This window comes from Thunnus maccoyii, chromosome 10 (assembly GCF_910596095.1).
Source record: "Thunnus maccoyii chromosome 10, fThuMac1.1, whole genome shotgun sequence".
In the NCBI taxonomy this organism is placed as follows: domain Eukaryota; kingdom Metazoa; phylum Chordata; class Actinopteri; order Scombriformes; family Scombridae; genus Thunnus; species Thunnus maccoyii.
In genome coordinates, this window is record NC_056542.1 from 5,812,851 (window position 1) to 5,827,434 (window position 14,584).

General features: G+C 38.1%; 1 protein-coding gene across 1 annotated transcript; it reads right to left on the reverse strand.

Moving 5' to 3' along the window:
• Positions 1-3,875: 3,875 nt before the first annotated feature.
• Positions 3,876-9,527, reverse strand: LOC121905163 (fucolectin-4-like). Its single transcript, XM_042423192.1, has 5 exons — positions 9,464-9,527; positions 7,960-8,254; positions 7,163-7,317; positions 4,275-4,557; positions 3,876-4,151 (listed from the first exon to the last, which is right to left on the reverse strand). Exons 1-5 carry the CDS (start codon positions 9,525-9,527, stop codon positions 4,001-4,003), a joined length of 948 nt encoding a protein of 315 aa, XP_042279126.1. The 3' UTR covers positions 3,876-4,000.
• Positions 9,528-14,584: the final 5,057 nt, after the last annotated feature.

Here is a 14,584-nt window from a genome sequence, read left to right on the forward strand (position 1 = left end):
TCTGAGAGGTATGAAGGTGCTGGACCTTTTTGGGCTTTAAAAACAAGTAAAGGAATTTTTAAATCTATCCTCAACGTTACAGGTAGCCAGTGCAATGACGCTAATACTGGTGTAATATGTTCCCTTTTCCTAGTCCTCAATCTATGCAAAATCGTATTTAAAAGTTTATCTGAAGATAACATGAGCCTTCAGCCATCTGAGATAGTCAAATAAAGTGGATATCTTCCACAGTTACAGTCATTTAGAAAAGGTTGTTACTTTATGTTGTTATTTTGTTACTCTTGGAACAGAAAGAGGAAATATAGCGTAATAAAGACATAGTAACTTTTATAGTAGTATAGTAATTTTATAGTAACTTTGAAAGATATTGAATTGTTTTGACTAATTTGGATGGCTGAAGCCTCATAATAGCTTCAAATAAAGATTTTATTCCCCATCATTTGCTTTGTAAACACATTTGGAGGGGATCTCTTAGGTCAGTAATAACAACAATAAACTTTATTTACACAACACTTTTCAAAACATTTGAAAGATGTCACTGTTTCTGCCAGCCTCGAATCTCCAAGCAGGAAGTTCCAGAGCTGAGGGGCCCTGACTGCAAAAGCCCGGTGCCCTTCAGTCTTGAGCTGTGAATTAGAAACAGGCTGCTCTCCAATAATTCAGCAATATAGTATTAAGAAAACAGCTCAAAATGGCATTAGAAATCAAAATGTACTGTAGATAGAATATAAAACACACTTTGGTTACAGTTAATATAGTGAGGCCTATTTCACACTTGATTGTTGTAGATTATTCATACACTGTTGTGGTCCTGCTTGTTGTCTGATCCCTCCAACAAAACTTACTCTAAAATGAAGGAACAACCCTGAATTCTGTTCCCACAAGTCTCATTAAAATGAGTAAATGATGCAGTGCTATTGTCTGTCTAAAATCATAAGGCTGACAATCAAATTGAAACTTAATCTATAGTTCTGATTAGTTGGAGTACATATAACAGTATCTGCATTGAAGTACATTTTAAACTTTTACTCTAGAGTCACACACCACCACCTCACACAGGGTACTCCTATCTTCCAGGGCCGACTGTGTTAACGTAGCGATCATCTATCCTGTTACACTGGAATTCAACAACAGCACTTGCTGGGATGTTTGTCATCACAGCACACCTGGCAGAGGAAGCAGAAATTACTATAATCATATAATTATAATTAACTCTGCAAAGGTTTGCTGAAAAAGTAGTAAAATCCTTTGTTACCAAACATGTCTAACTTGACATACAATTATAATATTAGGGGCTTGCTAATGATAGAAGGGAAATTTGCATTTAGCTTCATTTCCATACAATCTGCTGTACTGTAAAGATTGGAGATATGGTGTCATAACCAAGGCATCACAATATTTAATTCCAATATGATAAATTAGTATTCAGCACCAGTCTGGCAGGAACATTTGATAGAGCTAATTAATCTCCCTCCTGTAGCACAAATGTGCTAAGCTCTGACTAAATTCCAATTGAATTACTTTTAATAATATTGTTACTGTAAGGAATCGGATCTCAGCTCCATTGAGTCATTCTGAGAGAGAATCTCTGTTTGTTAACTTAACTGAAAACACCTTATAGGTTTTCCACAGGGACCAGGGACTGAAGTAGTTTTTGTGTGAGTACGAGAGGCCTCTTCCCAGTTCCATCTATACCATTATATGCATTGCCAAATGAATGCAATGATGACTGTGATGCTTTTCCTTGGAGTGCCAGGTTGTCTCCTGTATGAAAGGAAACAGTTGCAGACATCAGCACTGATAGCTTTTCCTTGCTCTCTGCAGAAAAAGGTGACTCCCATTTGTGTCACAACTATCTGTACATTGTTGCCCTTTGCAGTGGTTAAATGATAAAACTGAATTCATGGGAAATTTTGCAGATGTTTATTAATTAAAACCTAAAGGATGCACCACTACTGCGAGTCAGTATCCAAAGTAAATTTGCAATCTTTTTTGACAACTGTCCAAACTTTGGAGAAATTGTTTCTTCAAACAAATTATCAGTTCTTGTCTCCTATGTATAATTTAAAAGATGGTCATTGTTTTTCTAAACAGTCCAGCTCCTTCTGCTGAATCCTGCTAAGTCTCACTATATTGCATGTTTGAGTTAAGACAATTAGTTCAAGTAGATACGACCTTACAAAGCATAGATCTACTTACAGCAGGAAGTAAGTGCATTTTTTTTCATTTCCTTCAGAACAAAATTGGGAATCAAATCTACTTAACACATCCAAGCCACATTAATCTTTATCATCACTCCATCATCTTTTTATTATTCTCACTAAGTAATCATCTATTTTAGGGCACTAGGATTTTTTTTTTTTTTTTTTTGCAATTTTACTTTTACCTTTTTTTTTTTTGCAATTTTACCTGGTTAATGTTTTATAACACAGATATGACAGACATAGCCAGATCATATTTACACTAGATGTAAGCCGAGCACGTCTCCAGGAAGAACAGCAAAAGCAAAACTGAACCATGTTTCATTATTCTGGTTGAGACAGATTACAGAGTCAATAATAGAATTACAAGAAGAAATATACATTGTCATCATTATTACTGTATGAAGTTTATTCCTGACCAGAAATTTGTTCCAGAAGTTGGATATCCAAAGGTTGTGAAAATGAAATTAAGTAAATGCAAATTGAATGACTAATGACAATTAAGTAATTATGTGTAGCCGACAATACACACAAAAATGAAATAACCCTCCAAACTGTGTATTTGAGAACATGGCTATTCAGCTTCAACCACATACCTTGACATGCAAAATAAACTCAGAGAAAGATTAGCAGCCGCTGTTTGTGCTGAGCTGATGAATATGATTTGATGTGGACCACACAGGGATATTTATGTGCAGGATCAGGTCCAGGTTGCCAAATGAAAAGGCTTGAAACAACGTTGATGATCTGGCCAGAGACAAAGGTAAGTGGGCAGGTATATATATACACAACTGACTGACCATCGGAATGAGGGGCAGGTGTGCTGGCAGGTGACAATCAGGTGTGAAATTGCAGTTCCCTGTCCAGAACAAAGTTGCCCATGGGGACAAAAAAGTGCATCTTATCTTGTCAAAACAGTCCACACCTCACCTTCTGCCTACAACTCTGTAGTCTGTACAGCCAGCTCCAATGTTGATATTTATAATACACTGAATGACATTATTATGCGTAATGTGAAAAGTGTCACTCGTAGTGACAAACACATAATTATCCCCAAAAGAGCCTTTTAGCCTCTTTTGCTTCTTGTTTTGGTTTTACACATTTGTACAGGTCGGATAAACCCACAGCACACTTCAGAGAGAAAAGACAGGAGCACACTGATTGATATGCAGCCTTTAATAATGCAAGCAGACTAATGTTTCAACAGTACTGGGTTTTCATCAGAATCAAAGAGGACAAAGGCATAAGGAAAACACACATATGTAGTCACTTTAGGATAGATGTACGTTTCTTATTGGGTAGAAGGTTGAACAGGAATTCATTGACAAAAATTGACAAATTCAGCTCTTCATATAGTATCTAGTAGCTATAGAACAGATATTTTTCTCAGGAGTCATGGACACCAAACTAGAGCTAAAAGGAGACTGAATATTGGATTCACATTCATCCTGCAGGCAGATACATGACTCCAAATGAATGTTAATATTGTTTTTTTGTTGACAGGATGTGTAAATGGGCAACTGTTTGCTAACATATTAGCCACAACAATTTTATTCAGCTAGATGATGTTGTCAGGTCTGTGTTTGTCAGGTTGTTTTGGAATTATTCTGCCCCCAAGTGGTCAAACATTTATTAATTCAACTTTAATGTGATCTAACCATATGTTGTCTCTAATGATGTCAATGTCATAAGTGAAACTTAAACTATGATTTTAACCAGAATAAAAAAAAAAAAAAAAGCATCAGCTAAGTACGGGCTATGTAAATTGTCATTGTAATACATTTTGAACCTTGTCAGATCTAATCCTGTCGAGAGCCATACACCTCCACCTCACACAGGGACAGGAGCTCCTTTCTTCGAGGAATGACTATGTTAACATAGCGACCGTCCATCCCGTTACACTGGAACGATTGGGTAGAACCTGCAGGGATGCGTGAGATCACAGCACACCTAGGAGAAAAAGAAATTACTTTCTTAACTTATTGAATGATTAGTTTAATGCATGGATAGAAATATGAGTTACTGCTAACAAACTTAATGACGAATATCCATTAATGACAAACTTTAAACTACCTGGGATTGTTGTTGCCATTGCTTGCAAGAGAATCTCCAATGCGGATCTCAGCTCCATTGAGTCGTGATGCGTGTGCATCTCTGTTGGTTATCTTAACAGTAAACACTTTATAGGTATTGTGCAGGTCCAGACGCCACCAAGGACGGTATTCATCGATAGTGCTAGAGCAAGAGGCCCTGTTCCAGTTGCTGGCACGATTCCCATCAATAGCATGATATGCATTGCCAAGATGTGTAAACAGTGATGACTGTGTGGCTGTTCCTTGGAGTGCCAGGTTCTCTCCTGTAGGAAAGGACACATTTGCAAACATCAGCACTGATACATAGTTTTCCTTGTTATCTGCAGAACAAAGTGGCTCCAATTTGCGGATGTCTTGAATCTAAAAGTCACAACTATTTTCACATTGTTGTCCTTTCCAGTAGTGGGAAACTGCAGTGAAATATTGAGAGTTTATGTATAGTTGTGCAGATTCTTGCAAAACTTGAAGGATGCACCAGCAGTTGGCAGTAGAAAATGTGCCAGATTTTATGTTGTGTATCAGAATCTAAAGTGTTTATTTTTCCTATTTGATATTCAACACATTTGCAAAAGATTTTTCGGCAACTACCCAGAATCCCAGTAACATTTAAGAAACTAAAGACTAATTTAAAAGATGTTCATTGTTTTTCTAAATAAACCAGCAGACCAGGTACTGCTGAGTGTCACCATGGTCCCATTTACACCTGGTATTAACTGGTGTTCTGAATCATTCTCTCAGTTGTGCCCACATTGTGATCAGATTTCAATATGCAAATTAGCTAGGCCTGTCTGGCAAACTTGTCAACAAACATCTGCATCCCAGGTAACTGTGGCCACGAACAGACGCCATTCTTTTCTAAATAACTGTTCATAATGTACAGATTACATTTACACCTGGCTGAGATCCAATCACAATGCGAGCCTGACAACCTCCAAATGTTATCTTACCAATCCAATTGCATTCCAATGACAATGTGTTCTGCTTTAGCATTTTTCGATGGAATCAAAATAGCTTCATAAATATTGTAGCTGTGTGTCATATACATATCTGAATGTGTGAAACCATATTGTATGAATACATTCAAATGTGTGAATGTGTAAAAACGTTTTAATCAAATGAATTCAAGATCTGGAGCTATGCATGATATTTTGTGAACAAATGAAATTTTGCACAAATAATTTCCAATGTATGAGTGTATAAATAAGATTTGCACAAAGGTTTGCAGTTACATATCAAAGGTTTGTATTTGGAGTTCAATGGAGTTTGGTGTTAACATTATTCACTTCTCTGCTGAAGAGTCCTTTGTAGCTTCATTTTGACTGTAACCCTTGGAGTAAAAGCCTCTCACGGCATGCTTTTTGGTGAAGTGCTTTCTAGCAAATGCTCTCCCTCTGCCTGGGGGCGTCCCATCTGAACAGCCACTGCTGAAACTGAAGCTGGAGGCGGTGGCCAGCACTGCTTTCTGACTCTACCCGACGATGGACGCTTCAGCTGGGTTTGAAATAATTTCCTCAGTGCTACTGTTGACAAAAATGGCCACGTTCACCAGTAACAGCGGATTACCCGTGAATCCTAATTGTCTCTGATTAAAGTTTATAAAACTATCTTGTAAGTAAGGGTGGTAACTTGCGACTTTTCAGCAGAGAAGTGAATAACGTTGACATTGAACTCCACTAAAAAAAAAACAATTTAACATAATGATTTGTGATGGATCACATTTACCTACAAAATAGGTGCCGAATTAAACAGTGGCTCCTAGCGTTTCTTTATTTTTAAAATATCATCCATGTTGCTTGTTTTACACCAACAAACAAGCCCTTTTAAATTGTGTATTTTTATAAGGGAGTTTGGTATACATGTTTATAAGTTCAGAGGCTCAGAGGCTGTTCAGTTGGGGGAGTGCTTTCAGCGCCCTCAGTGGACATGCCAACAGTGTTTCAGAGCATCCCCACTAGCTATTCAAGAGGAAGCGTCAAAGGTAGGACAAAAGTATTTGTACTCGTAGGTTTGATTTGTACTCGGAGATTTCACTCCTAGATGTAAACTTGGGATTCACACATACAATTGAGTTCTGTCCGAACTTTTTTCACCCACAAGCTGCAAACCTGATGTGTAACTGTAAATGTTTTTTTGGAACAGCAAACCTTTGTGTAAATCTTTTTCATTTGCTCACAAAATGTCGTGCACAGCTACAGATCTCCTTACAGCTTCAAAATTTAAATCTATTTGTTCAGATATTTTTTACACGTTGTAACATTTGAATTCATTTGATCAAGACGTTTTTACACATTTACACATTTGAATGTAGTCATACAAAATGTTTTCACACATTCAGATACGGTGATAGACAGCGACAATACTTATGACCCTAATTTGAGCCCACAGTTTTCCTTATCCAGATACAGATGGCATTTTAATATCAGGTGTAAATGTTTTAACTGCATGTTCGAGTTAAGACACATTTATACCCCATTTACACCTGGCATTAACATGTGATCTGTATCTGGATGTTATCTGGGTAAAGAAAAACGCATGTTAATGCAGGTGTCCATGCACTCAGAATACATTGTAATTGTAATGTGATTGATTTGGCCAGATAATATTCGGAGGTGGCTGGGCTTGCATTGTGATCAGATCTCAGCCAGGTGTAAATGGAGCCTCAGTTCAAATTGATACCACCTTGCAAAGCAGAGATCTATTTGCAGCAGGAAGTAAATGCATTTCGCTCATTTTCTTCATTTAAATGAATGCTGTTCAAATTCTGCTGTGACTACAGCTTTTACAGCTGTAGTCACAGCAGAATTTGAGACGCCAGCATCACCTAGCAAATTAAATTTGTGTGGCTTCAGCCACACATTCAATTCTCACCAGTTGGGGCACGGTACCCGTAGACTTCCACTTCACAGAGTGTGAGCATCCTTTTTGGACCAGGTAAAACCACAGTCACATAACGTCCCTCCACGTTTTCTGTAACATTCACTGTATAAGACACTCCTGCTGGGATACTAGGAATTACACCAACCCTAAAAGAGAGAGAGGAAACAGAGTTATAAAATGCATGAATACATTTTATAACTTAAGTACTTTAATGTTATGTATTAACAAAACTTCAATCGTTCAATTACTTTTATAAGATTATTAATCTTTTTTTATTATAAATGAAATATAGTTCACTTGTCGTAGAATTTCTGCTGCCTGCATTACTAAGCAACATGTTATCCCTCAAAAACAACAAACAGCTGATGGCAGAAAATTGTTTCACAAGTACGGTGGGAGATTTATTAGAAATTACTTCTTTTAATTTTAAAATGGTGTCTGGGTGTGTTTATTATTTCAGAGGTTAAAGGACATTTACATACATTAGACTGCAGTGCTTGGATGCTGTGTTAAAGGGCTAGTACACTCAATTATTTGCTATATTGTAGTCTCACAATATTTAGTTATATCCGGGAGGTATAAGGTTTCAAGAGTGAACCAATATAAATAACATTATGTTAATCAGAGTTACCATATCAAAGTTAATTGGGATAAAGTACTCAGGGTGCCATCTACATATATAGAGGGTAGACGGGTTACATCAGGATCTGTGGTGTTTACAATGTCTGCTTAACACTTTCCAGGGAGAAGTCCTGTATCTAATGACTAATTACTGTGTGTTCACTTACACTTGGTTTGCAGTAACATTGTCCTTGACGTTGCCGATGTGAATCTCTGCCCCATTGATCCTGTCTACACAGCAGTCTACTCTGTTGGTGACGACGACAGAGGTGATCACATAAGAGTCCATCAGGTCCACCCTCCACCAGGGGTTGGTCTGTTGATCAGTGTGGCTGCATGAACCGGACGTGAAATCACCGTCACGGTTTCCATCAATGGCGTTGTCAGCAGCCCCATAAGCATAGTAAGGAGCTCCCTGGACGCGGCGTGACTGAGTTGCTTTGCCACGTAAGGCCAAATTTTCTGTGAAAGAAACACACATTTTTTTCTTTCTTTGCTTAATGTTGGTTATCCCTGTGGAGGAATTTACATCACACCCGAGAAACTCTGTGTGTCCATCATGTGGTCTGCGTTAGTGTGATTGGAATGCCTTGTCTTCAGCCACGTCAGCAGTGTGGTCATAGGGACATTTGGTCCACCATTTTGGTCCAGACTGCCGTTGTAATTATGCTGTTTACCTCGCAATCGTTGTGACGAAAAATAAAATCTTGCAGGCAGCAGTGACAAGTTGTGAACACAACAATGACTTATCATCATCATTAAGTTGAAATGGAAAACTTGTTTACAAACAGTTGCTTTTTTCCACATCCAGCAGGTACAGAGCTACATTATCATTCATTTGGAGTCTTGTTTCTGTCCACCTGGTGTAAGGCCAATATTCACTCTTTTAGCTCTGTTATATCAGGCTCTTTAGCTGCTAAATGCTCTACTATGTTCACCAGCTAGTTGCTAACTGTGTCTTTTTGTCGTTTGGTGCTGAGCAGGTAGTCTACAGTGGGGTTTTAGAGCTTTTTCTCTGAAAACAGCTGCCTGCTGCTGCCGAAAATTAAGTTCTGTGAGCGCTGACAGTGAACCAAAAGAGTAAAGTTGCAGCTGGACAGCTGAAAAATGAGCTAAAATTTGCTATACAGCTCCATTAAACTGAGGGGAGCTGCAGAGTCTCAACAAGCGACCTCTGTCATATTGTCACATTGTTAAAAATATTGATTATAGCAACTTTAAGCTTAAATAAATGTATCAGTCAATAAGCTGCTTAATAGTTACTTTCTTTCCATAGCATATGCATTAATTTAGAAAAAATCACTGTTGGCCATAAGGTTTGTCACCTTTCACTGCTTTACACAAATAACTAAAGAAAACATTCTGTTTGATATGTATTCAACATAAAACTAAACATCCATAAGTGACATGAACATAACCACTTCTCTCTGAAAAAAAACTTGTGTGAGGTGTGGTGACCCTACATTATCACTTCTAGACTTTTGTTTAGTTTGTAATTGAAGCTTTAGACCAGAGATTACACTGTTATTAACAAAATTTGGAATCAAATCTAAACACATCCAACATCACATTAATCTTTCAATATCACTCCACCATCTCTTTATTATTTACTAATTATCCATTTTAGGGCAGCAGAATTTTATATCACAGACATGGCCAGATCATACTTACGATGGGCAGAAGCCGAGCACGTCCCCAGGAGGAGCAACAACAGCAGAACTGAACCGTGCTCCATTGTTCTGGTTGAGACAGATTACAGAGACAATAATAGAATTACACTGAAGAAATTTACATTGTCATCTTCATGAAGTTTATCCCTGACCAACAATCTCATGCTTTGTTCCAGAACCTGAATATTCAAAGTGCATAAAAATGAAATGATGACTAATGGTTATTAAGTAATTATATGTAACCAACAACACACATAAAAATGAAATAACCCTCCAAACTGCCACATACCTTGACATGCAAAATGAGCTCAGAGGAAGATGAGAAGCCGCTCTCTGCGCTGTGCTGATGAATATGATTTGATGTGGACCCCACAGGGATATTTATGTTCACATCTTATTGGGGCATGTGCTGTTTATTGCTGATATACAACAGTCTTATGTTTAGATAAGATTAATTTCACCTATCAAGTGGGGCAGGGATCGGCAACTGTGGATGGTGTTGTAAATTAGAAGATGACACTTGTAGTTCCATTAATTTTGTTTGACGTTTTATATGTCAATATTAAACATTGAATACTGCATCAAATTGTAGTGCATTCATTAAAACATACAGCCTGAAAAACAGGGCACAGGACAACGTATGACACAATATAGCAGACCATGGAGAAAGTGTGAAGTGTGTTAAATAAATTAAAGTTTGGCCAAAGCCCTTGACTCATGTAGACTGCAAACAGCAGCATAAGCAGGAGACACAGGTGGGCAGGTGGGTGTTGGAACCAGGTGACTGGGAAAGGTGTGAATGGAGAGTGGCATGGAAATGCAGAGGCCTGGAGAGTGTGTGAGAGTGTTGCTGAAGGCAGGGACAGAGGCAGGATGAGTAAAATAAAAACCACTGACGCAGCTGTTGTGACAATAGCAGCCCATGGAGAAGTTTCCTTCTCATAATTAGGTATTATGGTCCCATTTGGAGAATTAGACCACCTTACTCTGTGCTGACTGTCTAGCTGGTGGACAAATTCAATTACGTGTATTTTGGGTTTCAGTTTAAATCAGTTAAAGCACAGTACTACAGTGCCAGCACATCCACCACAAAAATACATCTGCAATCTGTAAACACACAAAGAAGAAACAAATTTTGTCGCTCTTGCGTCTGAATTGAGCCAGAAACAGCATTTTGTTGTTATTTTTCACCCTTTCGTCCATAATTGTTTCCCAAACCAAGCTGAAATAGAGAATGCAGATCACAGGTTTTTTGACTGTCCACTGATGTCCTCTGGCAGCTTTCTGGCTTGTGTGCAGCTCTCTGTAAGTTTAAAATGAGCCACATAAGTAACTCCAGCTCACCCTTTGTTTTATGATCCTTTCATACCAGTATGATATAACTGGACTTGATGAGGAAAAACGGTCTATAAATGACAAATAAGCCTTTATAAAGAAATATAATGCTGCTCAATACTAACTTTGTCTTTGATAAAGTGGTCTTAGACCAGCTGCATGCCATGTATCCTGGTTGTTGTAGGATTTCCCCCTTTAGAGCGATAAGGGAATCTACAGCCTTTTTCTCAGTTTTATCTAGTCATAGGGCACCAATTTTGAAAATAATTGCACATTTCTACTACATACTGTAGATGACCTAGTTTTATAAATCATCATATTTACAGCAGTGAAATTCCTCTTTAAGTACTCCTCATTAACCATCTTGCTCTTACATCTTTACATATCCTGTATTTATGCTTTTTTTTTCTTTTTTAATATTTTAATGCATTATGTAAAGCACCTTGAATTCCCCTTGTGTATAAAATGTGATATGCAAATAAATTTGTCTAGTCTCACTATACAGGATCCAGGATCCAGGAACAGGTTTGGTGCCTGAGTGCAAAGGCACACAGCAACATTGGCAATCTGGCAGAGGACAATAATAAGTGGGCAGGTATATTTACACAATGGAGTGATAATGAAGTGATCAGGAAAATTAATAGCATGTGTGCTGGCAGATGACAATCAGGTGATGACTGTTGCAGGTACAGGGTGATTGGAGAGGTGACTGGGAAATATGGGAAAGTCTGGTGTCATCTGGTGGTCAGATGATGAATGGCAGGGAATGGTGAGTTCCATGGACATGCAGGGGACTGTGCATGTGAGGATGTAGCTGAGGGCAGCATGGGAAAAATAAGTACCATAGAGACAGCTGTTGTGATAATAGCAGTCTATGGAGAAAGTGTGAGGTGTATTAGATCCATTGAAAGTTTATCTAAAGCCCTCGACTTATGCAGACTGCAAACAGCAGTAACATATGTGCTATTCTTGAAGGTTCAATCCAGCATTGTTTTCTGGTTTAGAAGAGTCCTTTAAAAGGAGAAGGCTGGTCAAATTCTATACTTTTCTTATGACTCCAGTGTGTCAGAGAGTAAAGTACTGCTTAAAGGCCTTGAAGCAGTTTCAGCGTACTTCAGCATAATATGGGAATAAAAATAAATTGCCTGAGGCTTGGAAACATGCAAAAATGCTGCCTACAATTGCAGCAACATTTGAATAACATGAATTTGGTTTAGGTTACACAAAATAATGTGATTCTGCACACCTGACATTTGGCATGAATTTGAGTAGTAGTTGCAACTTGACTGGACTTTTCATGGGGCACCAATTTCAAAAATAATTGTACATTTCTACTACATAGGTGACCTAGTTTAAAAAAAATCATGAAATTTGCAGCGGGGAAATTCCTCTTTAAAGTCCCCTTCCACTCAAAAATGTGTTTTTCTTGTTCCATCAGTTGGATATTTGTGCGTCACTGTGCAGAATGTCCCTCTTGCATCTGAATTGAGCCAGAAACAGCATTTTGTTGTAGTTTTTCACCCCTTCGTCCATGATTGTTTCCCAAACCAAGCAGAAATAGAGAATGCAGACTTAAAAGTTTTTTTACTTTCCACTGATGTCCTCTGGCAGCTTTCTGGCTTGTGCACAGCTCTCTGTAGGTTTGCAATTAGCCACATAAGTAACTCCATTGCACCATTTGTTTTATGATCCTTTCATACCAGTATGATATAACCGGACTTGATGATGAAAAACGTTCTATAAATGACAATAAGCCTTTATAAAGAAATATAATGCTGCTTAATACTAACTTTGTCTTTGATAACTGGCTGCTCTGCTGGAAAACGTATTCACCACCTGCGTTCTATAAACACACCATAAATGGCCTTGGACGGGCCGCATGCCATGCATCCTGGTTGTTGTAGGATTTCCCCCTTTAGATAAACTTTTAAATACAATTTTGCATAGATTGAGGACTGGATGTTGTCCAGATTTGGGGGGATCTTCTAATAGCCAGTATGAACAGGAGGAATGAATGTAGCAAGCAAAACCTGTTTCAGTGTTCATATGGGCACCTGACTGTTGTTTTGAAGGCAAACTTGAAAATTGTGAACCTATCCTTTAACACAATTATTTGTGACACCGAATTAAAGAAGAAATCTGTGCTGATTGGTTGCTGAATGTAAAGAAGGCAGGTCTTATCTAATATGGGCCTGTCAGAAGTCAGACACAGAGGCAACATCAGTGCAAGAACACTGGTGTGATGCTGAGTTGAAACTCTTTGTCAAGACTGCAAAGGACAATGAATAATAACCCTCATCCCTGAAGTATCTCTGTCCACTCTGTTTATATGTTAACCTGAATGAACTGTAGCTGTCAGTGTATGGTTGGTGAAAGACCAGAGGTATGGGCCCAGTGTTTTGTCAAAGACTGTTTCTCGATATTAGTTTCCTCTTGTCTTAACCTGAACCCAAACTTATCTCTAACCCCGACCAGATGTCCTCTGAGACGTTTAAAGATCCCCATCAGACATTTATAAAGACATATAAAAATACTCTACTTGGAACAATAATGTATGTTTGATATTAAATTTCCACCAAAAAAAGTATAATTACTACATTAAAATCCTTAAAATGGCATCTCCATCATTAAAAATTCCATAATCTATAAATATGCAAATGTTGTTCATTTCAAAAGTTTAACTTTTGGACACAAGATGTCTCCTACTTCACTGTAAAGTCCATTCTCAGTGTATGTGCACTGGATGCCTCAAGTTGCCACATCACACTTGTGTAAGTTACATACTGGAGCACAACTGGCTCCAAAATCAGCCCAGTTGGCAGAATAAAATATTGACATTGTACGTTTCTGCGAACCATGGATACGTTGAATCTCTATGTTTCAATACATATCATTTCAACATTTCAACAATATGTAGCATAGAAAAAGTGACGTGGTGCCCCCGAACTTTCCCATCTTTCCCAGTCACCTCTCCAATCACCCTGTACCTGCAACAGTCATCACCTGATTGTCATCTGCCAGCACACATGCTCTTTTTTTCCCTGATCACTTCATTATTACTCTATTGTGTAAATATACCTGCCCACTTATTATTGTCCTCTGTCAGATTGCCAATGTTGCTGTGTGCCTTTGCATTCAGGCACCAAACCTGATCCTGGATCCTGGATCCTGTATAGCGAGACTAGTTTTTTTTTCATATCACATTTTATATACAAGAGGAATTCAAGGTGCTTTACATAATGCATTACAATATTTAAAAAGAAAAACAGCATAAATACAGGATATGTAAAGATGTAAGAGCAAGATGGTTAATGAGGAGTACTTAAAGAGGAATTTCACTGCTGTAAATATGATGATTTATAAAACTAGGTCACCTACAGTATGTAGTAGAAATGTGCAATTATTTTCAAAATTGGTGCCCTATGACTAGATAAAACTGAGAAAAAGGCTGTAGATTCCCTTATCGCTCTAAAGGGGGAAATCCTACAACAACCAGGATACATGGCATGCAGCTGGTCTAAGACCACTGCCACTGATGGTGTGTTTATAGAACACAGGTGGTGAATACGTTTCCTAGCAGAGCAGCCAGTTATCAAAGACAAAGTTAGTATTGAGCAGCATTATATTTCTTTATAAAGGCTTATTTGTCATTTACAGAACGTTTTTCGTCATCAAGTCCAGTTATATCATCCTGGTATGAAAGGATCATAAAACAAATGGTGCACTGGAGTTACTTCTGTGGCTCATTGCATACCTACAGAGAGCTGTGCACAAGCCAGAAAGCTGC

Coding starts and splice junctions, on each gene's coding strand:
- LOC121905163 (XM_042423192.1), bottom strand. CDS start 9,527: ATGGAGCACGGTTCAGTTCTGCTGTTGTTGCTCCTCCTGGGGACGTGC. Junction 4,558..7,162: donor CGGGTACCGTGCCCCAACTG/GTGAGAATTGAA, acceptor CCTTTCCTACAG/GAGAGAACCTGGCACTCCAA. Junction 4,152..4,274: donor AATGGCAACAACAATCCCAG/GTAGTTTAAAGT, acceptor TTTTTCTCCTAG/GTGTGCTGTGATCTCACGCA.